Raw genomic sequence first — 22,785 nt, forward strand, 5'->3', positions numbered from 1 at the left:
TGTTGACCTGTGGAAAGGTTTTTATAAACTTGACTATTCATAGAATAAATAAAATCATAGGGCAGGAAGGGATCTTGGAGGTCTTTTAGTACAACCCTCCCTAAGGCGGGAGTCTTCATACCACCTTGAACAAATAGTTGTCCAATATTTTCTTGAAAATCTTCAGTGATGAACCACCCACAAATTTGGTTAGCAGACTGTTTCATTGCGTACAAATTCTTACTATCAAGAAATTTTATTTATTACTTCTTGTCCTAACGTCAGGTGCTATGAAGAATAAATTGACACTCAGTTTTGTGACAGCCCTTCAAGTATTGGAAGACAATTATCATACCTCCCCTCTCTTTGTTAAGGTAAACATACCTAGTCCTTTCATAGGATTTAACCTCCCTTATCATCTGTTTCTTCTTTCAGGGGCCTCTGCATCTTTTTTTATATTGTTGTGACTATTGTTGTCCTGGATGAGTTCCAAGTGTGACCTCAACAGTGTGGTATAGTGCAGTGCTGTCACTTTCCTTGATCTTGATGCTATTCCTCTGTTGATGCAGCTTAGGAATGTGTTGACTTTTTTGCCAACTGTAGCACACTCATACTTAAGTGGTAGTACACCAGGATACCTAGAACCCTCTTATACTGCTAAGCCAGATGCTGCCTATTCTGTACCTGTGCATCTGTTTTTTTTTTTCTAAGTGCAGAACATTATTTTTCTTATCACTAAACTATATATTGTTGGTTAGGGTCCAAGTCTGTCAAGATCCTTCTGAATCTTGAGTTTCATTGAATACTACATGCCGAACACAGGTGGTCAATCAACTACAGATCCATCTGGTAGTGGTATTGTCTATCCTGCATTGTTCCATCTTGTTCCAACTTATGAAGAAGTAGGGTATAACCTACTTTATCAAGCCCTGTACTGAAATCTAAGTATATTGTAACCACAGTGTTTATTTCCTTGGTCCAACTTTATCAAAGAAGGTAATAAGATTTGTTTGGCATGACCTGTTCGTAACAAACCGTTACTGACTTCTATTAATAATTAAATAATTAAATATAATTAAATATAAAGTAATAATAATTAATTATTCCCTTGGGGTTGGGACCAGCACAAGTGAAGTCCTATCAGGAGAGGATATGTAGGAAAGGTATTTTTTAAAAGTTGCAATTCATTCTACTTAATTAAGTTTTGATAGATGGCTATATACATACATCTTGATATTGTATAAGTTTTCTCTTTAAAGTATATCATGTTAGCATTTAAAAGTAAATGTTTATGTTCTTGATTTAATTGATTTGGTGTCAGTTACTCTTTAAATACGTTTCAGATTTTATAATTCCATAAACAAGAAGATCATATCTGGAAAATAAGTGAATGTCCACTTTGATTATTATATAAATTTATCTCTACTCCAGACATGATGGAGAAAAATACTGAGAGATTCTGTGATTTAGTAGTGATAAAGGCAACAACTGGAAAAAATAGTAATGCAAACGGGATATTAGAATGCCAGAAACAGAAGAACCTAGAATCACAGGAAGATTTGGATTACATAAACATAGTAAGGCAGGAGGTAAGTTAATAGAGTCTTATATAGCAAATTATTTCTTCATTGCCAAGCACTCCTACTTCAGGCTACTTAAAAGTAGTCCTTACACTTGAACATAACTAGATGGACAATATCACAATTAAATTAGCTATATGATAGGAGTTAAGGAAGTGCAATTTGGCCAGGAAATTTCCAGGTGCAGATTGTGGAACAGACCATGAATTATTGGTGTCAAAAGCATCAGTTAAACTTAGAACATTAAAGACAGTAGCTGTGCCAGCAGGATTTAATTTGGAGGGCATTTAGTCAGAATATCAAATCAATGTAATGCACAGATTGAAAATTTTTAATTTATGCAAAGAAGAAACTAAGAAGCCCATGGGCAGATAAGAGGGATGGGGAGGGAACAAAAGTTCAAAGAAAAAAAAGATCCAAGTAGTTTTCAGAACAAGCTATCATAATAACCAAAGAAAAACAAAAGATGAAAGCCTTGGGCAACAAGAAGGATGAAGGATGACAGCATGCAGGTTTTTAACATTATGCAAAAAAGGACAGTAAAAGATGTATCAATAAAGAATGCCAGCAAATAGGTAAATAATAACAAGAAAGGAAAATGAGATATTTTTAAAAGAATTAGAGGAAAATGTGTGGCTAAGTTAGTATAATCATAAAAAAGATCTAACAGAGCCAAATGACACAGAGAGAGAGAAAGTGAAGAACGAACGAACAAATGAATGAATGAATGAGTGAGTGAATGAATGTGTATGGAAATGATTTCACTAGAAAATGAGGTAGATTCTAATAATGGACTTTCTGATAGAGCACAATTCTCAAACAAAAAAGCACAGAGACAAATCCAACAAATATTGAACTCTTTCAAGCTGTAGCTTAAGTGCTAACACTTTTATATCCACAGATATACAGCAAAACTTATATTCTAGAGCTATGCTGGCTGGAGAATTCTGGGAGTTGAAGTCCACAAGTTTTAAAGCTGCCAAGTTTGAAGACCTCTGCTCTAGAGATTGGGAAAGATTGGTATAAATGCCTATATCAAAGAAAGGTGATACAAGAGAATAATGCGCCTAACCAATCCATTGTACCAGTTTGTCACACAAGCAACATTTTGTGCTATGTCTTACAATGAAGAATAGAACTATGCGTGTGGAAAGAGAAATACCAAAGCAACAGACAAACACACACCAAATGAGATAGAGAACATAAGATGGATAATGGAGATGACAAGATAATTTAATGAAGAAATTTCCTTTATTGACCACAGCAGAGCTACTGTATAGCTCTCATCAGAATATAGCACACTAAGGTCAATAGATATAGCAGAACACATTATTGTTCCTCTGACTAACCTTTACAATGAACAAGAAGCTACATTCATTTGAAATAAAAAAAGCAGTTAGGATTAAGCCACAAGTAAAGATTCAGCTTCTTATGAAAGTAAAAATGGAAAGCAAAAAATCTGGGTTAATGTTAAATATTAAAGTATTGGAAAAGGTTCCTAGGAGGGGCATGAACTACAAGAAGAACCAATCAACTGGTCCTGGAAGAAAAAAAATAATGATCGGTATCTAGAGATTAAGAAGCAGAAATTGAAAAGGAAATAGGAAATAGGAGGATATGATGGCTTAGAAAAAGAAATAACTATGTTTGGCAAATTGGAGGATATATGAGAACCAGTTTAGTGTAGTGGTGAAGGTGTAACTTTTAGTCATGCCTTAGGCATGAAAACCGGCTGGATGATTTTGGGGCAGTCATTCCCCCTCAGCTCCATTTGTCTCAGAGAGTTGTGGGGAAAATAGAAGGAGGAAGGAGTATTAGCTATATTTTGCCATCCTGAGTTATTTATGAAAATAAGGCAGGAAATGAATGAATGAATGAATGAATGAATGAATGAATGAATGACAAGACAATGGATGGACAGTATTCATGGAAGAGCTGCTGATTGTTACCAGAAATAGATTGAGCTAACGGACATTTGTCCATGCAAATAGTGGGAGCTAAACCCTGTTCTTAGACCTGAACTAATACTTAAAATGTGGAGAAAATTTTTAATCTTTTGTGTTCTTTTTTGAGAGATTTTACTCTAAACATAGAATTTACTCAAACCTTTGTTATGTTTCTATGCTTTTTTTGTGTTCACCAACAGAGTAGTTCAAATAAAAACAGAGGAGAAAACAATCACAACTAGCTCAATTTCAAGAATGTACAGCTTTATTACCATCTGCCATATGACAGCTATGCTCTGCACCAGCTGTTTTGTCGAAAGCCAAATGGCCCTGAAACACCTCTATAATGTCAAGTAATGGAAAAATATAACTCATTGCAGTCCACAAATCCTATTGTTTATACACTCACTAAATAGATGAATGGGATGAAAATGCCAATCAGACTTTAAAGAAGGAAGCCAGAGAGAGCTCAGTTTGGCATCCTACCTTCCCAAAAGATGTCTGGTGCAGGCAAAGTTGACAATATCAACTGTGTACTCATAGGTATGCATGTAGCTGTGTACTATTAAGTGTGTAGTAATAGGTGTGCATGTAGCACTACATGCAGTGGGGCTTAAGAAAGATATCTAGCATCTAAGATTGAAAACAACCTGATTAGGAGTCTCAGTCCCAATGATTTTCAAATTATGTTAACTGGAATCCTAGGGTTCCATAAGAAATTTGTAAGGTTCCCCATTTTTTTTAAAAAAAAAAAACCCATTACATAATTACTAATTTGCTTTGCATCTTGATCAGGTGTTCCATGACTCTTTTTTTAAAAAACTAACATATTCTGAGCTTGAAAGGGTTTGGAAACCCCTGACCTAACCCTAAGTTGAAGCCCAATACTAAATAATGCATATGGAGGAGCCCTTAAAACAATGGAACAATAGTTTAATATTCCAACAATTGTTACAAATTGTTAATTTATGGATATTTATTGCCTGCACTATTTCTAGCAGCCAGATTTAAACAGCAGCTACTACTACTACTAAATGTCAGCTGGTACTAAAACCCCAGAAAAAAATCAATAATGTCAAATAATGTCAAATGTCTGTCAGTTGTGTAGCTGGATTTTTGTCAAATGTGCCCCCTCCCTCAAAAAGTCTATTTATATTGATTCTTTAAGTTTGGAAGGTATTGAAGCAGATAGGAGGTAATTAAAAGCATAAATCTCAAAAAGCCTGTGAAGGTAATTCTCTGCTTTACAAGCAGAGCTGACAAAATGATAAACGCTTCAGTTCCAACATGACAGAAATATTACATGATTACAGGCTGCAGGGGCATAATGTGCTGAAAGTTATCTCCAAAACCAGCTATTTAACAAAGCCTTTAACAAAGTTTTTCGTTTTCCATTTGAAACAGTTAACCTATTGCAACATTCATCTGGCTATGCTTCCTGTGTTCACCTTATTTTCACTAATAATCTGTTTCATGTTAATTAGTTAATGCAAGGAGCAATAAATGCAAGAGGCAGTAAAAACTGGGGTGGAGAGAAGATGGTGGGCAGCGCTGGTCTTCCCTCCACACCCTCCAGGCAGAGATAATTGATGGTTCTTTCTGCACTCTGTTTTTAGTATCTCCAACCAAATGGGCATCAGAGAACAATCAGCGGAAAAAAATAGACTCTATACAACTCAGAATTCTTTCTTCTTCTCTTTCCATTCTCTGATCTATGTTAACATTTGTACCGATTCAATTGTGGGCATACCTGTCTACATATTAATTAATGCTTCATTCTTGAGGAAACCAAGCAATCAGCTTTCCCTTCTATATACAAATTGCATCTCTTGGGCACCGTCCACAGGTCAACACACTTCTGCACAAATCCCACGTATCTGGCTGTGAATTAATAAAAAAATTGTCTTTGTCTCCTTCTTTACAAAAATAAAATAACATTATGGCATCCCACCCCCACCCCACTCTATTCCCCACTGCTCTGAGACTGCATGTCTAATGTGAATACAAATAAAATGGGTGGAAATAATATGATGAGGGTCAAAGGGTGTAGAGAAACCAGAACTGAGAGCTATTTTGTCTGCGAATTGATTAAAGTTTTTTATCTTCTACTTGGAAAACTATCAAAAAACCTCTGCCCCAGCCTTAGCCCCCAGAGAGACACAGTCAGATTCAGAAGCCCACCAGTTAGTCAGTTGAAAAACAAAAAAAACCTGCCGGCCTGACTGATCTGTGGAAACGACAGGATGGGGTTGCACGCAGCAACCTTGAGGGATTGGATAAAGTTCAGTTCTCTGTAATATGGGAGAATATGCCTGCCCTCTCAAAAAACCCACACAGGTAGAATGACTGTCACAAGCTCCCCCTTAAGAGAGACAAACAGAATTAAATTACTGCTGATGCTCATATATTGCAGTCTGCTTTGATGACTTCCCAAATTTGGGTTTGCATTGTAAAAAGAGCCATACTGAAAATGCACTAAATTAGAGCAGCCGCTGCCTCAGAACTCTTTTCATCTGAGGCGTCATATAGAGGTGATTGTTTTCCAGAATGTAGGTGTTACTTGATAGGCCCATAAGAAGCCATTTAGCAAAATCTCCACTTTGTTTGAAATTTGACCACAAGGGACATATCTCATAACTGCGGAGAAAGTAGGAAACATTAGAAAAGACCAAGTATTTTTCCAGGCTGTAGTTAAGACAGTTTAAATAAGGGCCTCTTTGTTCATTATTCAAATTTCATATTTTCTTAATTTCTGTACATTTCATCCAGGTTTTTGTTTTTTAAGCCCAGGGCTTTTTTTTCTCCTCCCTATCATTTTCTTGGTGGAAGTAAACTTCAGGGGCACTTGTAGGTCTTTGCACTTTGCCCATTTTCTAGTCAGTTTAATAACTGGACCTATCAAGAGAACTCAATCTGCTATTTTTCCATAAATCAGTTTCAGATGTTAATAACTAATAGGTGGAGGATGCGCTGGGAAATATACATGGTGGCATAATGTTGCATAAAGAATTCAGAAGGATGTTTTGCAAAGTGTGCTGGCAGAACCTAAGTACGCTTATCGAAATATTAAAGTAGGCATGGGCTTCGTATAGCTGCTTTGAAGGCTCCTCCTGCTGTTTATGTGCATGTACATGCACAAGCAGGGGCACTAGCAAAAAAGGAGGTGCTCTTTGAATGAGTTCAAATAGCCTCAAATCCATTTCAGGTTTGGGGTTCAGACAAGTTGATTCACAGCTGCAGGAAAAACAAAATACACTGACATAATACACTGAAAGGGAATCCAGTTTTTGTACTCAAACAAAACAAATACACGAATTAATAGCAGTTATGTTTGTAATGTTAAACATTTAAACAATGTTGGCATATATAAAAAGATACATCCAATAATACATAATATTAAATACATCTAATAATATAAAAAAGCCACTCACAACAGGCACCATATAAATGCCACATATAGAACAGCACACACTCTGCTAGAGAGAAGTTCCCTGAAGATGGGCTCCAGGCCAAAAGCTCAGAAGACAAAACCTCTGGTCTCAGTGACCAACCCAGATTGGATCCTACAACATAAGTACACAACTACCAAATTGCATGCAGAATAACATTTAACATTTTTGACATACGTCCTCAAAATATAGTCCTGCAAATACTGTACTCAGTTAATACTTATGTTGCCCCCAGAAATCCTTATTTTATTTTCTTCACATATAGAGTAGATGCAAGAAATCTATCATGCTTCACTGATTCAGTTGGATTTTCAACCATCCCTGACTATTAGACATGGGGGCTGGAGTTGATAGGTCCTAAGTGCCAATTATAAGAAATAATTTTGGAGAATACCCTTTCTGCTAGTACAGAAGTTTGAAGTTCTTTTAAATAAAATATTGCTAAATTGTTGCAATAGTTCTGTTATTTATTTATCAAATTTATATATACACGGTATTGCCATTACTTTGAAAGTTTTGAATCCAATGATCAGGATATCAATATTTGTAGATAACAAAATTATTTAATTATATCTTCTAAAACCTTGAACAAAAAAGCCCAGTTCAAATTGTCAAAGGCCTTCTCTGCATCTAAGAAGATCAAAGCAACTTGCTTTATATTGCTCCAAATATTCCAAAATGTCCAACACATTTGTAACATTATCCTTTACCTAAGTTAAGGGGGAAAACCACACATTGATTCTCATGAATAAATTCTTGCGAGATTATTTTCAATCTGTCAGCTAGAATCATTGTGAACAACATGTAGTCATTATTCAATAATAACATCAGCCAATAGTTTAAAGCCAAATCTTCTCCTTGCTATATTGTCCTCTTTCCAATTCTCTGGCATTTTTCTTCCCTGTGGAAGACAACAAAATTATTCCAAATCTACTCAGATCTAGCCAGTAGTTTAGATTAACTGATTGATTACATAGTCTATTAAAGGCCTATTCATTTAATCCAAAAATGAAACTGATTAATCTTTTTCAAATCTGTCCCTAATAGTTGCAGATTGTTGTGTTTCATACGTTTACATTACATTTTTATAGTTAGCCAAAACAAGAAATCATCTATAACAATGACCCAATCAGCAATGCTTTCTGAATACAGTTTTTTCATTTAGATCAACCTCAGCTTTAAATAAAATTTTACAGTTGAGAGGTTTTCATTTTTTCCATATGAACCAGTTTAAAAAGAAATAGCTATTGTTTATTAAGAGCAAATCTAAAATATTTATAACTATGAAAATAGATTACTTTCTGTACATAATTTCATGCTTTGATTTGGGTTTTTTTTTTCAGTTGCAAATGTGTGTTGTTGTTTTTTCTCAGCCTTGGAGTGAAGCTAAAAGGGCAGATTAATCAAAGGGAAAATGGGCAGATATTTTGTGTTGTGCATATTTCAAGAGTAGTGGGTGGGAATTGGCTAATTTGCATGTCATTATTGAGTCTAGTCACAGCTGAGGAAGACAAGCACCAGGCTGTATACATAATAGTATTTGTTAAGGTTCCATCATTGAATAGTGGAAATAGATTTCAGAGCAATGTATTACTAAAAGCACAGTAACTCTTAGTCTATATCACTATTTCTGAATCAGCTGTAAGTAAAACATTTGCTGTGTGTCGTTTTATTGTGCAATGAAGGAAAGGAAATGGTGGTTTGGTGAAAAAAAATAACAAGTTGCACTAGGATACAAAGAAACATCTCAAAGTGAGAATCAAGAAAAGGTAACTTATGTCTGTTTTTCATATCGTTATTTATGCGGGCCATTGTAATTTTTTTCAGTGATCAAAATTTTATGCAGCAGTTTTCTGCATAACAAATGATTGTTTGACAGGATTTGTTGATGGATGGGATATGAGAAGAAGATATCTAGTGCATTTTAAAAAAAGGTGCGAAGTTATTAAAATTATTTATATTTGTCTTGAAGGGTAAAGGCACTTCTTTATATATTTCTTTTCTTTACGATATTCTTAATATTTTTTTCTCTTTCTCTTTTTTTGTCTTTTCTATGCCTTCTATTTCTTTCTTTTTTCTTTTTAGTCTGTATTAGTTTTTACTTTGTAATTATAATCCGAAGTGGTACCTATTAATCTACTTGCACTTGCATGCTTTCAAACTGCAAGGTGGGTAGAAGCTGGGGCAAGTAATAGAAGCTCACGCGTTGCAAGGAGCTGGGGCCTTGAACCTGCGCTGACAAGCTCAGTGTCTTTAACTTCTGAGCCATCATGCCTGAACCAATCTGTACATATAGGTAATCCAACTAACTTGTTTGATAACCATTTGCAATTATGACAGTGATGAAAAAGTAACTTTGTGACCAGTCCTTGCATTTACAATCTTTACAGGTTTATAAAGCAAAGGAAAGCTGAAGTAAGATTATATACTCAATTGCAGTTTCACTTAATGACTCCTCAGCTCAAAGACTGAGTTGCCAGTCCTAATTGTGGTCCCTAAATGAGGACTATCTGTAAAAGAAACAGTAGTTTATTTTAGGAAGCCAATAAAAAATAACTAAAAATCATATGATCTGAGAATAATAGTAGTTAAGCTCTTTATGCGCCATTGAAAATCATTTTAAATAATTTTTGTCAATTAAAAAAATGCCTTTACATTTTCAAAATTTAGAGATGAACTAGTTGCTTATATACTTGCAGTAAAATATGCAAAATTAAGAAACTATGTTCATTTATAGAATACCCAATATATGATCATTGTAAATTTTCAGTAACTGCAAACATTATATGATTGCTTGGAGGAATAGAAAGAAAAATAGAGCATATAATTAAAGTTGCAGTATCCCAGGATCACATGATCACCATTTGCAATCTTCCCAGTGGCTTCTGACAAGTAGAGTCAATGTGGGAAACTGGATTTGCTTAATAAAATTGAGCACCACTTACTTAACGACCTCATAACTTAGTGGCAGACATTTGGTCCCAATTGTGGTCATAAGTCAAGGACTATCTGTACAGAAGGATTACAAAAAGGGAGGGAGGGATAAAAGAGAAGGTAATATTTGAATTTACTAGTCACTATGCGGGACCATAATCATAATGGCTAAGAAACAGTACTACTTATATAGTAAATAGTATGTAGATAGTAATATGCAATTTTCAACAATAATGAATCCATAAGATGGTCGGGCTTTGATTGATCTCTATATTCCATTTTCTAAAAATTTCTGTGAGTTTTTAATGCTTTGAAAATATGACTGGTGATAGTTTCCATTTTCAAGATAATAATATAGATTTTCTTATCTTTTTTAAAAAAAAATTAGCACTGAAGTATCTATCAGTTGGATGTCTAGAACAATTTATGCACATACTTATCTCGGAAAGAACCAAAATAAAATTAATAGAATTGTTTATAAGTAATCATGGATAGTATTGTACTACGTCTTTATGTAAATGAGGTTATAATTAGCTTTAAATTTGTTTGGGCTTGAGTCCTTTGAACAGATTTCACATAAAATAAATGAGGATTGAATGAAGTGAAGCAAAGCCAGCCGTAGTTTAAGATTAATATTGTACTCATCGCAACTATTAGTAGAAAGGCTTTTTACATGAACTCTACATGGAGTAACCCTTTGTCTCAGGTTCACCTCTGCTTATCATGTTGTAGTTTCTTATTCTGCCCTCGGATCTTTTTAGTAGAGCAGGCTATTCTGTGAATGAAGTTACAGTGAAAACACTGAAAGAGGCATGGTTTACACTACCCATCCATATGCTCTAAACTTAATGAGTAGCTGCGCTCAGAGAATCTCAACGCTTAATTTTCGAAGAGCCACATCTCCTGAAGTTGCATCATCTTTGGAGATAGGATTGTGGAAATAAGGAACCCCTCAAAATAAATGTGAATGCAAAAAAAAAAGAGTCTGGATTAAAAAATATTCCAAATGGAGAATGTGTTCCACAGTTACATTGCTTTGTTCATAGAAGTTTACAAGGGGTTCAGAAGTTTCCTTTGCAGCCCTCCTGTCTTAACCTACCACTTCTTCAATCATTTTTTTTTCTCCAGAAGTAAAACATAGCATAATCCATTCAGCCATCTTTTGATTAATGGTGTTAGACCTCTCCATTTGGGAAGACCACAGACACGGAATCACTGGGTAATGAACAGAAGAATAGTCTCTATATGGGTATAAGCAGACATGGCTTCAAATTCATACAGTATGAATTTGACACTGTTGACATTGTTGCAGTTGACCCTACGTTATGAGGTTTGGTCTCAGCTTCAAGGGCAGGATTTTGTGCAAGCAGATCTGGTTTAATGGAAAGTGACCAAGGCCACTATTGACTGATTAGTGGAGAGTTCAGATTGCTTCCCATGTGGCTCTGAAGCTACCTTTAATAATGCTATATTGCTCTACTCTTTCCTTATAGGTAATGAATGAACCAGGAGAACTCCAATTTATTTCATATGAGTTGTCCTTGACATTTGAAAAGGAAGTAATAGAAAAATATTTTGTTAAAAGAGGCACTTGGGGACTTTTTGCTTTCTGCTGTCATTTTTGTAAAATTCTTGAGAGAAAATTGTTTTAGAGCGGTCTACCCCCATCTCCTCTCTTCCTTTACTGATATATCTATTGACACAGTCGGTTTACATATGCTATTCACAGAGCACATAGTCCTTTTTTTTACTTTAGAAAGCTAAAAGCAATAACAGTGCCTAGAAATGTGATGGCAGGAATAGAAAAAAATAGCTGGGCCTGAGGGACAAGTTAGAAGAGCTTCCAGACAAATGGTTCCTATAGCTACCACTCAAAGGATGTGCAGCGACTCTGTTTTCTCCTTAATAGAAATAAAACAATGAAAAACATGTTAGAGAAATGTGGAATTGATTCCAATGGAAGACAGAGTTGTCTGAGTGAATTACCTTATGTAATTTAATGAACAATGCAGGATGGTTGCATAATAAAAGTAGCGTCTGAAAGCATCTTAAGTGTAATTTTTATTATACAATTCAGGATTTCATAACTATTCTTGGTCAACAAATAGTTAGCTTGCTATCGCAGTGATAGACAAGTTTACTACTGCTCTTACATGTCTGCTGCTTCTTGAACAACAGAAAATTGTATATAACTTTATAATAATTATAATTGCAAGTGCATTATATAATACATAAGTACTGTGTATAATACTCTAGCACACTTTCATTTATTAAATAATTCTTCCTCTGTATGGCAATTGAAAGAAAAAAAAACATCATACCTATCATTAAAGTATGACCAGACTTTAGTGGCACACACATAGAAAGAAATACAATACACAAGATGTTTGTTGTGTCATGCAATCTGCCACTAAGAATAATGCCATGGCTGACATGCATTAGGAATACAGCCTCTTGACTGCTTGTGTTAAATTGAAAGCCAGCTTTCAAGCATGAAAGCTTTTCTCAGCACCTCTGCTAGATTCCAAACTCTTCAGGGTGCTGTTAACACTATGTTGCTATAGAAAGGGTGACTGAATTAGTTTGAGTGCAAGTAGGTGCTACAGAACAGCCACTCTGGGACCGCACGTAATAAGGCAACCTGACCACCTGGGTGTAAGTCAAACAGATGGAATGAAAAGGAAAATGCACATACTGCATACATCTGTGCTCAGTAACAATCCTTGTGACATGTAAATAACTTATCTTCAGAATCAAGTAAAACATTAAGATTCAGCAGTTAGATTAAGAAGCAAATAACACCAAACACATTTTCTGTTCTAAAAAAAAGAAAACACTGTATTTCTATAAGGCCAATCAGTGATGGGTTGCCCCCAGTTCGCACCGGTTCTATAGAACCGGTAGTAAAACTGGCGGGAGGCCCTGCCCACTGACCCTGACGTCATGAAAATCCTTCTGCACATGCGCAGAAGCTTCTGCACTTGCGCGCGGCCCCATTGCAAACCACTAGTAAAGGTAAGTAGAACCCACCTCTGGGGCCAATCATGTTCTCTATTTAAAACTGCACAGAAAATAAAGTTAAAATTATATGTGTACATGCAAACACATAATAATCTATCACCAAAATATGGACCACAATAAAGATTATTAAAACTATTACAATGTTTTCAATTTTATTAGTATCATACAAAGAAGGAGGGAAACTGTTTAATCAATTGGAATTTATGAACTAGTAATACTAAACTTGTTTATCCAAAAAGAAATTCCTCTGATTTCAGTAAGGCTGACTTTCTAGCAAGCAAATATTATAAAGGCTCTTTAATAAGAATCGTTTGCCAAAACCATATTTGAAGTATATAGTACTTAAAGTGCTAGTAGACTATCCATATGTAATGTAGATTTTACTCAATGTTGTGTAATAATACCTGCTGGATTGTTTATGTAATAAAAAAAGAGGCTTTATGCCTCCATGTTTTAAAAAAAGTAAAATATAAGTAATATCAGAAGCAAATGTAATTTTGCACGTAGGACAGGATTCCTATCTTTAAGTAAAATAAAAACTGTACTGTATAGGACTAGTAATAGACACAGACCATCATAAACAAGCAAGTGTGCTTTCAGAAAGTCTGGTACAAATAAGTAGGCTATAATCTTATGCAAACTTATAGTGGTTTCAATAGAAATGTATTCTAATTGGAAGTAAAATTGGGCCCTTTATAGTCAGATAAATATCTAATTTCCAAATCTAATTTCATTTAACTTCCTGCGATGGGTTAAAACTATAGTAGAGTATAAGTCAAAAACTAATAAGGAGGTAGATCCTTTTGCTGTAATCCATGAAAATACATGTACCTCAAAAAGATCTCAGTTAAAGTCAGAAAAGTGTCTTGTGAAATCCTGGAACAATATTAACAATGAAGCACTACTAACTTTTCTTAGGCAAAAGAATGTAGTGCCTCTTATTGGAAGTTGTATAACTTTTCTTTTTCCACCTTCTCATCTGTGAGTGATATCAAGTATGAATGTTGAGCCTGATTTGTTCTCCTTTGTAGAGCCAGGCTGAGGCCCACTACAAAGGAAGTAAACATGCCAAGAAGGTCAAAGCACTAGAAGCAACGAAAACTAGACCAAAAGCAAGTGTTTCCAAGAACAGCGCAATGGCTAACATGAACGGCTCTGCCACGCCGGTCCCGGCCAACATCTCTAACAAATCAGGTCAATGAAATTTTCATTCTATACATTCTTTGCTTCTCCTTCTTGATTTATGTGAGATTTTTGTCTAGATGCTCTCTGTCTATTTCAGTGCCAATATTTGTAATAAAACTGTATAAGGCTCTCCTTTCTGAAAGAGAAAGTGATTGTTAAAACTGGTGGGTCAGATTCCCTATGAAACTTCATTTGGTCCTCCTGTTTCTCCACTGAATATCTATTAAACTTTTAGTCATTGACCAGTGATTGGCAAATACTGATAGCAGATCTAATAGAGAGATGCTGATAGAGTGATTCAGCTATCTGTGTTAAAAGTTGCCTCCAGTGGTAGCTCTCAAATGGATAAAGAGAGATGATATATTATTGTATTTTCCACTAGCCATCAATGTGATGCTGTTTGCTTTTAAATGGCCCCAAGCACATTCTCTTTCCTACATATAAATATCAGTTGTTTTATTATGCCATTGGTAGTTAATACATACTTATGCCTCATCTTGGGCTAATTATTAAAAATAGCATAGTTTAATTTATATAGGCAAAGGTGAATAGGATCCATTTTTCCCCAAGGTGGGAATGAATGCAACCTGAATCACATTACCCATTGCAATATTTCACAGATATCTTATTGCAGAGTCTTAATATAATATCAGAGATCAAACCTGTTGTCTCCAATCTATCAATATTGGCACTCAACAAGGGCTACTTACAAAACTCCCATGAGTAGGATATGTTAACCTTCATCTTTCTTGCTACTTTTAGGCTCCACTATTGTCAAAAACTAAAGGATCTCCCTTTTCCTCATAATCTGTTAGTTGAAAGAGTGGGTATAATTGAGCTTCCCCATAGTTGGCAAGCAGAATCAAAGTTAAGAAGTCTAGTAAAAAGACTGTGGGGAAGCTACCAACAATTCTGATCTCTAAATCCAGTGATCAGTTGTGCCAGCAGTCATAGCTATATGTGTGCAGCTGAGAAATGTACAAAAACTCTTAATTTTCACAGAGACATGCTTTTGCTAGCTTAGTGTTCCAAGGGGGCCAAAATAATGAATTAGAGGGCAGAAAAGTGTTTTTGTATGAGCATGTTCCTGGGGCTCTCTGGGGAGGGTTGAATCACAATAATAAATCTGGAATTTCTAGGTAATAGCATTTAGTTTACTATTTCTTCTCTACTTTAAGAAGCCCATATTTCTTGTATTTCACTTGATAATTAGTGGAATGGTCTTTCTGTGTAAATTTATAATCCACGGTAAAGTTCAAGCATCATCCACAATATTACAGTTCTTTGTAAATCTAACCATGGAAATATAATTGGTTCCACACCAGGGGAGGGAGGAGAAAATGCAATAGATTTTAAATTTATTCTGATCTTTCCCTTAGTAAATTTATAAATATAATCCAAAGCAGGGGTGTCAAACTCGATTTCATTGAGGGCCGCATCAGGGTTGTGTTTGACCTCGGGGGACTGGGCTGGGCGTGACCAAGGTGGGCATGGCCAGCTCGACATCACTCATGTTGGGGACTCCTGTGGTGGCCTGAGTGCTCTGCCAGTGAAAACGGGCTCCCGAACTCAATTTTTGGCTGCAACAGTCTCCTGCAACCCTCTGCTAGCAAAAACGGAGCTCGGGAGGGCCGCTCATGGTCCACACATGCTCCATTTTCTCTGGCAGAGGCACCACAGGCCAGTCCTTTGCTGTTTCCAGGGCAGCCCCACGGGCCAGATCTAAGCACCCCACGGGCCAGATCCAGCCCCCGGGCTTGAGTTTGACACCCCTATTCTAAAGGAAGCATGAAGCAAGTTAGAGATTGTGTTATAGATATAACTGGTATATCAGGATCACCAATTGAATCACAAATAACCTGAACTGGATTACATCACCATGGATTAAATGAGTAAAAAATGTTTTTTTTTTCTTAAATTGAGGCAGGCTCATAATACAGGTAGTCCTCGACTTACAACAATTCATTTAGTGACCATTTGAAGTTACAATGGCACTGAAAAAGTGACTTATGACCATTTTTCACATTGACCATTGCAGCATCCCCATGGTCACATGATTTACATTCAGATGCTTGACAACTGATTCACATTTATGACAGTTGCAGTGTCCTGAGGTCATGTGCTCACCTTTTGCTACGGCCTGTCAAGCAAAGTCAATAGGGAAGCCAGTTTCACTTAACACTGGTGTTACTAATCTAACAATTGCAGTGATTCACTTAACAAACGTGGCAAGAAAAGTCGTAAAATGGGGCAAAATTCACTTAACGAATTTCTCACTCAGCAATATACATTTTGGGCTCAATTGCAGCTGTCTGCAATTAAAGTAAGTTCGAATCTTGCCAGGCTCAAAGTTGACTCAGCCTTCCAGCCTTCCATCCTAGGTAAATTGAGGACCCAGTTTGTGGGGGCAATAAGCTGACTTTGTATAAAATATACAAAAGTATGAAGGCTATTGCTTAATGCACTGTAAGCCGCCCTGAGTCTCCGAAGAAGGGCTGCATATAAATCAAATTTAAAAAAAATAAAAAATTGTGATCGTAAGTTGAGGACTACCTGTAACATTGGTCTCTTCTTTGCAGGAATTGAAGGCTATTATCATACATCAGTAATTACGAAGATAGATTTTAAGAGCCTGAGGCAGTGGCGGGATTCTGCCAGTTCTAGGGGGTTCTGCCAACCGTTTGTTAAATTGCTGGCTCACCCTGCCCCTTGCCCCGCCCCTCCGCACCTATTGCCAATAAATAGTGGTGGGCAAGGGGCAGGCGAGCCAGCAATTTAACAAATGGTTTGGTGTTTTTTGTAATTTTATTGGCCCCTGGAGCTTCAGCATTGGCTAATTAGCCCTTGATTAGATCGGCTCCCGACTCTCAGCTGATTTGCTCTCAGCTGTTTTGCTCAGGGCTCTGCTGCTTGCTGGAGCAGGTTTTTTTTCCACTAGCTATGCTGAAAAACGAAACTGAAAGTAAAGCAGGCTGTTGGCTTTACTATTGCTGCAATGTTGGAAAATTAGGCAGGCAGATTTCTTTTTCCTCATCAAAAAAGGTAGGTGCAAACAATGGGAAATTTAGGGCAAAAGAGGAGAGTTCAAGATTTTAAAACACAAAAGAAAAAAAGCTCTATTTAACTAGAGAATTGTAATAATTGAGATACTATTAATTGTATATTGTGTTGAAAGCAGAAATGGTTAAGTTGTGGTTTGGAGGAATATATGGAGGAAATTATTTGGTTTATTATTAGTAGTAAATATAATTAATTGATTTGTAAGAAATTGGATTGCATGGAAATAATTGGAATATTCATGTTCATATTGATTAATATACAAAAAAGTTATATAACTAATTGATTTATATTAAAATGTTGAATTCATATTAAACAACTGTAATATTACATATTAACCAATGTGAGGATGGATATAAAAATAGATGACAATGGGAAGGGATATAATATAGAATAGAAGGGAAAATTGAATTTGATTAAGATTAGAGATGAGGATAAAGGGTAATATTGTTTTTTTACAAAAATAGATGAGGAATAAATATGGCAAAAAGGAAATATAGAAATTGTAAATTTAATTGAAATGACTAAACACTGTTTAAATTTGTGAATCGGCCAAATACTCTGTTCAAAGAAAATACATTGTATGTTTGTATGTGTGTTTCTAATTATTGTTATTTATTCATACTTGTTCTCTTTTATTCTTTAAAGTTTAACAATTCATTCTTTATCTTAATATCTTTATATTTGTTTGGGGTTGGCTTTCTTCCCTTTCATCTTTTTTATTGTACAGCAATCTTTCTCCTCAAACCTACCACCTCTCTTTTCTTTCCTTCTTAGTTTCTCTTCCTCCCCCTCTTCTTCTCCTCCCTACTTCCTCTTCCTTTCTCCTTCTCCTCCTCTCTTCCTCCCTCTCTTACCCTCACTCCTACTCTAATTTCCCTTCCCTTCCCTCATCCCTCTCTATTGCTGTATCCTTTTATGCATATGGACTACTCAGAGGGCTGAAAAAGTTATTTTTGACTGGTCCTCACACTTTTGACCAGTCCTCAAACTTACGACTGTCCTCACATTTTACGTTTTTGCCCTATCTTGTCACCATGATGAAGAGAAGCAGTTGTGAAATGAGTGACACGGTTGTTAAGAATGCCACAACAGGCATAAATGTGAGGATGGTCATAAGTGCGAGGACCGGTCAAAAGTGCGAGGACCATCAAAAATGACTTTTTTCAGCCCTCTGTAGTCCCTATGCAGATAGCCACGCCCACCGGTCACATGACCAGCTAGCCACGCCCACCCAGTCACACGACCACCAAGCCACACCCCCCAACTAAGCCACGCCCACAGAACCGGTTGTTAAAAAAATTGAATCCCACCACTGGCCCGAGGTCCATAAAATGGATGTGACCACAATCCATAGGTTGCCATAGGTTTCTTCTAAACTCTTCCTCTAAAGATATTTAGATCTTTCTTTTCTTTTATTTATTTTTTAATCTGAATGGGCTATTTTGGGGGTTAAACTGCAGTTTTCAATTTCAAAATGGAAGGATATTAAGTAGCCACTTTTCAATAATTGAAGAACTGAAGGCTGCAGGTAGTCCACTCCTTACAAATAGTTGTTTTATATGTGTGTATGTGTGTGTGTGTGTACATAGATATACGCATACACCTATAAAATATAAACTTAATTTAGTTTACAAGAAGAGTTAATGATTATTACAAATTATTTCAGGCTTAGAGTCGTATACAAGTTATGGAAGCTGAGAATATCAAGCAGATAATTATAGCGGAGCTCATATCCATTTAATCACATTTCTATCTAACATCCATTGAATAAATCTAGAGAGACAGTAGGAAATTCTCCTAGTTGGTAAAAACTGCCAGGGCTAATCTGACACAAACAAAGACACCCTTCCCCATTCTACAGACATGAACTGGCTGGGTTGGCGAGTAAACCTTCTTCCATCAGTACTACTGATGAGGGCGCTTATTCAACCTTGTCTGAAAAGTAGAACCCAGTTTAGAGAACTCAGCCAGGTGTCTGCTGCACTGGCTCCCAATAGTCACCTTTTTGAGATAACTGCAGGAATTATCGCACTTAGGCTAAAGGTAGAGCCTGGCCCCATATATCTACCACTGTGATTTTACAAGCACAAGTCAATTACATTTACCTTTAGACAGAAAGATGATAGAAATGAAACTGTATTTTCACAGGTGGGACTGGAATATTACAAATAATACACTGTAATTTGAAGACAACTGTTAAGCAATAAAACCAGAATGAAAAAGTCTGGAGGTAACATATACAGTATTATATTAATGGTACAACTGAAATCATTTTGGCCATCTAAATTTTTTTACTACCACTAGATATTATCTCTTGTGTATAGTAAAGTTGTATCTTTCCCCCCTCTGGGCTTTATTTCTAAATAGGCAAATAAAGGATAGTAATGAAAATAATGTGTCAGCAACAAAAATATGAGTATAAATGAGGACAGAGAAGGAATAAGTTCGGTCTTTATCAGTACTGGATATAGAAAAAAAAAAATAGAAATACCACACAAGTTGAACTGGAGAAATAAGAGAAGGTATTTTTTTTTATAAAGAACAGAAATTGCTAAAGGATCATCAGAAAGGAAGAACTTCAATGAAATAATAGAACAGCTAAACAAAAACGTTGTTAGAGTTTATCAAGTTATCAGCTCTGAAAAAAATAAAGGATACTATCAACTATCAAATTAAGCCTCTCATTAATTTATTTCCAAGCTGCTTAGCCTTGTTAAGAAAAATACAAGATGCCCCACTGTCCTATAGAAGGACCTGTCATGGTGGCTGATTTAATAGAATTATTGCTCTAATATATATATATGTATGTATGTATGTATGTATGTATGTATGTATGTATGTATGTATGTATTCACACCACAGTTAATTGCCAAAGAGTTTGGACATAAATAAGGAACTCAACACAAGGAGCGGGGAGGGAGTATAGGAAGACTTAAGAGGCCTAGAACAGGACACACGTGAGTTGAGAGAGGCCAAGGGAGGGTGCTGTAATAGTCAAAACTTTGGGGGCCAATCACATACCCATTTTTTCACTGGTGACTGACTGGCTGAATGGATGTAAGGCGAGGACTACCTGTTCATGGAACATAACTTCCTCCCCTTTCCCTTTCACATGAAATACAGATTAAAAAATAACAAGGCTCAAAAGAGATATAAATGTAAACATTTTATATTTTAATTTTATAATAAGCCTGCAAAATAGATTAGGTGATAATTGGTGACAAATCCAAAGCTTCCCAATATTCTTTATAGTTGTAGTAGGGGAACTTAAACCAGATTTATTTAGGAATTATATCCTGTCAGTGTGTCAGTTACTTTGTTTTCTGAATAAACTGTACATGTTCTGATTTATCCTAGAGCTTGTTTGTGAAGCTGAACTCAAGAATCCTTCATTTAATTTCTTTACAAGGTGCCTTGGAAAGGCATGATCAGAGTATGAAGGCAAAAGTCCATGCACATCTGAAGGGCAAAGTGATGTTTGATTAAAGTTTGTAGCAAACATGCTTATGAATTAATGAAATCTTTTTTTAGGAAACAAAAATTTGAAAACCTGTTGATATAAAGATAATGTATTCATAAGTTCAACTACTGTTTTTTATAAGGTAAATGTTTAAATAAAACTTTCAAGAGTAAAAAGAGACATTGGGCAGGAAAGGTTGATAACAAGAAGATTTGCCTCACTAAAATAAAACAACTTACAATTTGACCTCAATCTATACCTGTCCAAAGCACAAGTGGAGAGCCAGTTTGGTGCAGTCATTAAAGTACCAGACTAGAAACCAGGAGATTGGGAGTTCTAGTCCCACTTGTGGCATGAAACTAGCTGGGTGACATTGGACAGTCACTCTCTCTCAACCCTAGGAAGGAGGCAAGGGCAAGCCACTTCCAAAAAAATTTGCCCCCAAAATTTCAGGGACTAATCAAAACAGTCCTTTAAAGGTAAAACTGACTTAAAGATGCAAAGAAAAGCACTAAGGACTACATGATGATGATAGTATATCAATACTAATACGTGAAATTGTCCTTATGTAATAGAAATCATAGATCCTCTCAGTATAAAATAATTTGAATTAAACATGCGAGCCCCTCAAATTCATGGATTATGAAACAAAATGAGTGCCTAAATATTCAGGCAGCATGAAGGTGAAATGTATTATTCACTTATTAAATATAAATGGGGTCCTTTGATTATATATTCTAAATCGAAACAAATACTCTTCAAAATAAAGGGACTGCAGATTTGAATCTCACATTTTTGTATTTTGCTTTGCAATATAGAGGATAAGAGAATGAGTGAATATATTTTGAATTACATAAAAGAGCTCTAGAGATGCATTTCAGAATACAAATGTAGAGTCTTTTGCTCCCTGTGAGCCACTCAGCATATGATTTATTCCCTCTGGTGTCAACAGGAGCTTAGTTGTGAAATTCCAGCATTTATTCCTAATTTTTCATTTCCCAAACTCTGTAGTATTTGTGACTTTTCCATAGTATTTGGGGTTTCACAATTCCTAAATATTTTCTTAGATTCTACTCCAAGATCATGTTAATTTTTTAAGAAAATATATTTATTATCGAGATGTTTGGCAGTCCTTGCTTTAATAATTAAATTTAATAAGAGTTACACTTTATTTTTCCCCAATAAATAAAAATAAGAAAGATATGATAATCTGCAGCACATATGATATCGATCATGCATTTCCCAAACAAAGTATACATCTGAATGTCTTAGATGGTTATATATAACACAGAGCACATTCTTCTAGCATACCAATTTTTATGCAGAAGTATATCTTGTATATTAGTCACATAATTTGTGAAGTAAGTTAAAAAGTCAATATAATTTCCCAATAGGAAGCAATATGTATTCTCCCATTTTCTCAAAAAAAGATCAAACCACCTAGTTTGGAGGAATTTTGGAAACCCAAACTATATTTTAGATTTACTTCTGGACATGGGTGAGCTTTTATACCCACAAATTAAAAATCCAACACTTTTTTCGTTGTATCACTTTCATTTACATTTTAAATATTTAACATAGAGTACAGGTATGGAATTTATCACCACAAAATGTGGTATCAGCTGCAGTGGTTGCACTCAGGTTTCTTCACACAGAGGCTAGTTAAATAAGGGACTTCATTGCACGAGGTAAAATGATTATATCTTTAAAGGATTTAGATTAGTTTTAAAAGCATAATTAGATAAATTTCTAAAGTTATCATCAAGGCTACTCCAATATCAAAAGCACTTTATCTCTCCCTATCTGTTTTAGGGAATAACATGTAGGAGAATACAACTGCTCTCCTGTTGTCAGGTTTCTCTCTCTAAGATGGAATAGAAACAGATAAATGGCCTTTCAATGAAACAAAATTTATCATAAGTAAATGCTTTGATCAAAAGCTACAAACCCATTAAGAAGGAATTTTAGTTACTGCAGTATAACAAACACAAACCCCATTTATAGTGTAATCAAAGTTCAAATTCTTGTCTTGTCTCTCTTTCTCCCAACCTATATGACAGTGTTATCGAACCTTTTCTGCACTAAGTGCCAAAATGGGAATGCACACATGTGCAAGGAGCACCAAAAAACGGAAGAGCAGCTCCCTGGCATGCATGCGTGGAAGTTCCGGA

General features: G+C 35.7%; 1 protein-coding gene across 3 annotated transcripts in view; it reads left to right on the plus strand.

The window, feature by feature from the left end:
* Positions 1 to 22,785, plus strand: part of ZNF385B (zinc finger protein 385B) — a 206,982-nt gene that overhangs the window by 163,084 nt on the left and 21,113 nt on the right. For 2 of the 3 annotated variants that reach the window (XM_070956875.1, XM_070956874.1), the window contains exon 3: positions 13,941 to 14,103. In XM_070956875.1, the coding sequence (XP_070812976.1) occupies positions 13,941 to 14,103 (163 nt within the window). Of the gene's footprint in view, positions 1 to 13,940; positions 14,104 to 19,673; positions 19,677 to 22,785 lie in introns of all 3 variants that reach the window. The other variant, XM_070956873.1, reaches the window with a different exon arrangement.

The sequence above is a fragment of the Pituophis catenifer genome, unplaced genomic scaffold, assembly GCF_029215685.1.
Source record: "Pituophis catenifer annectens isolate HBS135680 unplaced genomic scaffold, rPitCat1.0.hap2 SCAF_1, whole genome shotgun sequence".
Lineage (NCBI taxonomy): Eukaryota > Metazoa > Chordata > Lepidosauria > Squamata > Colubridae > Pituophis > Pituophis catenifer.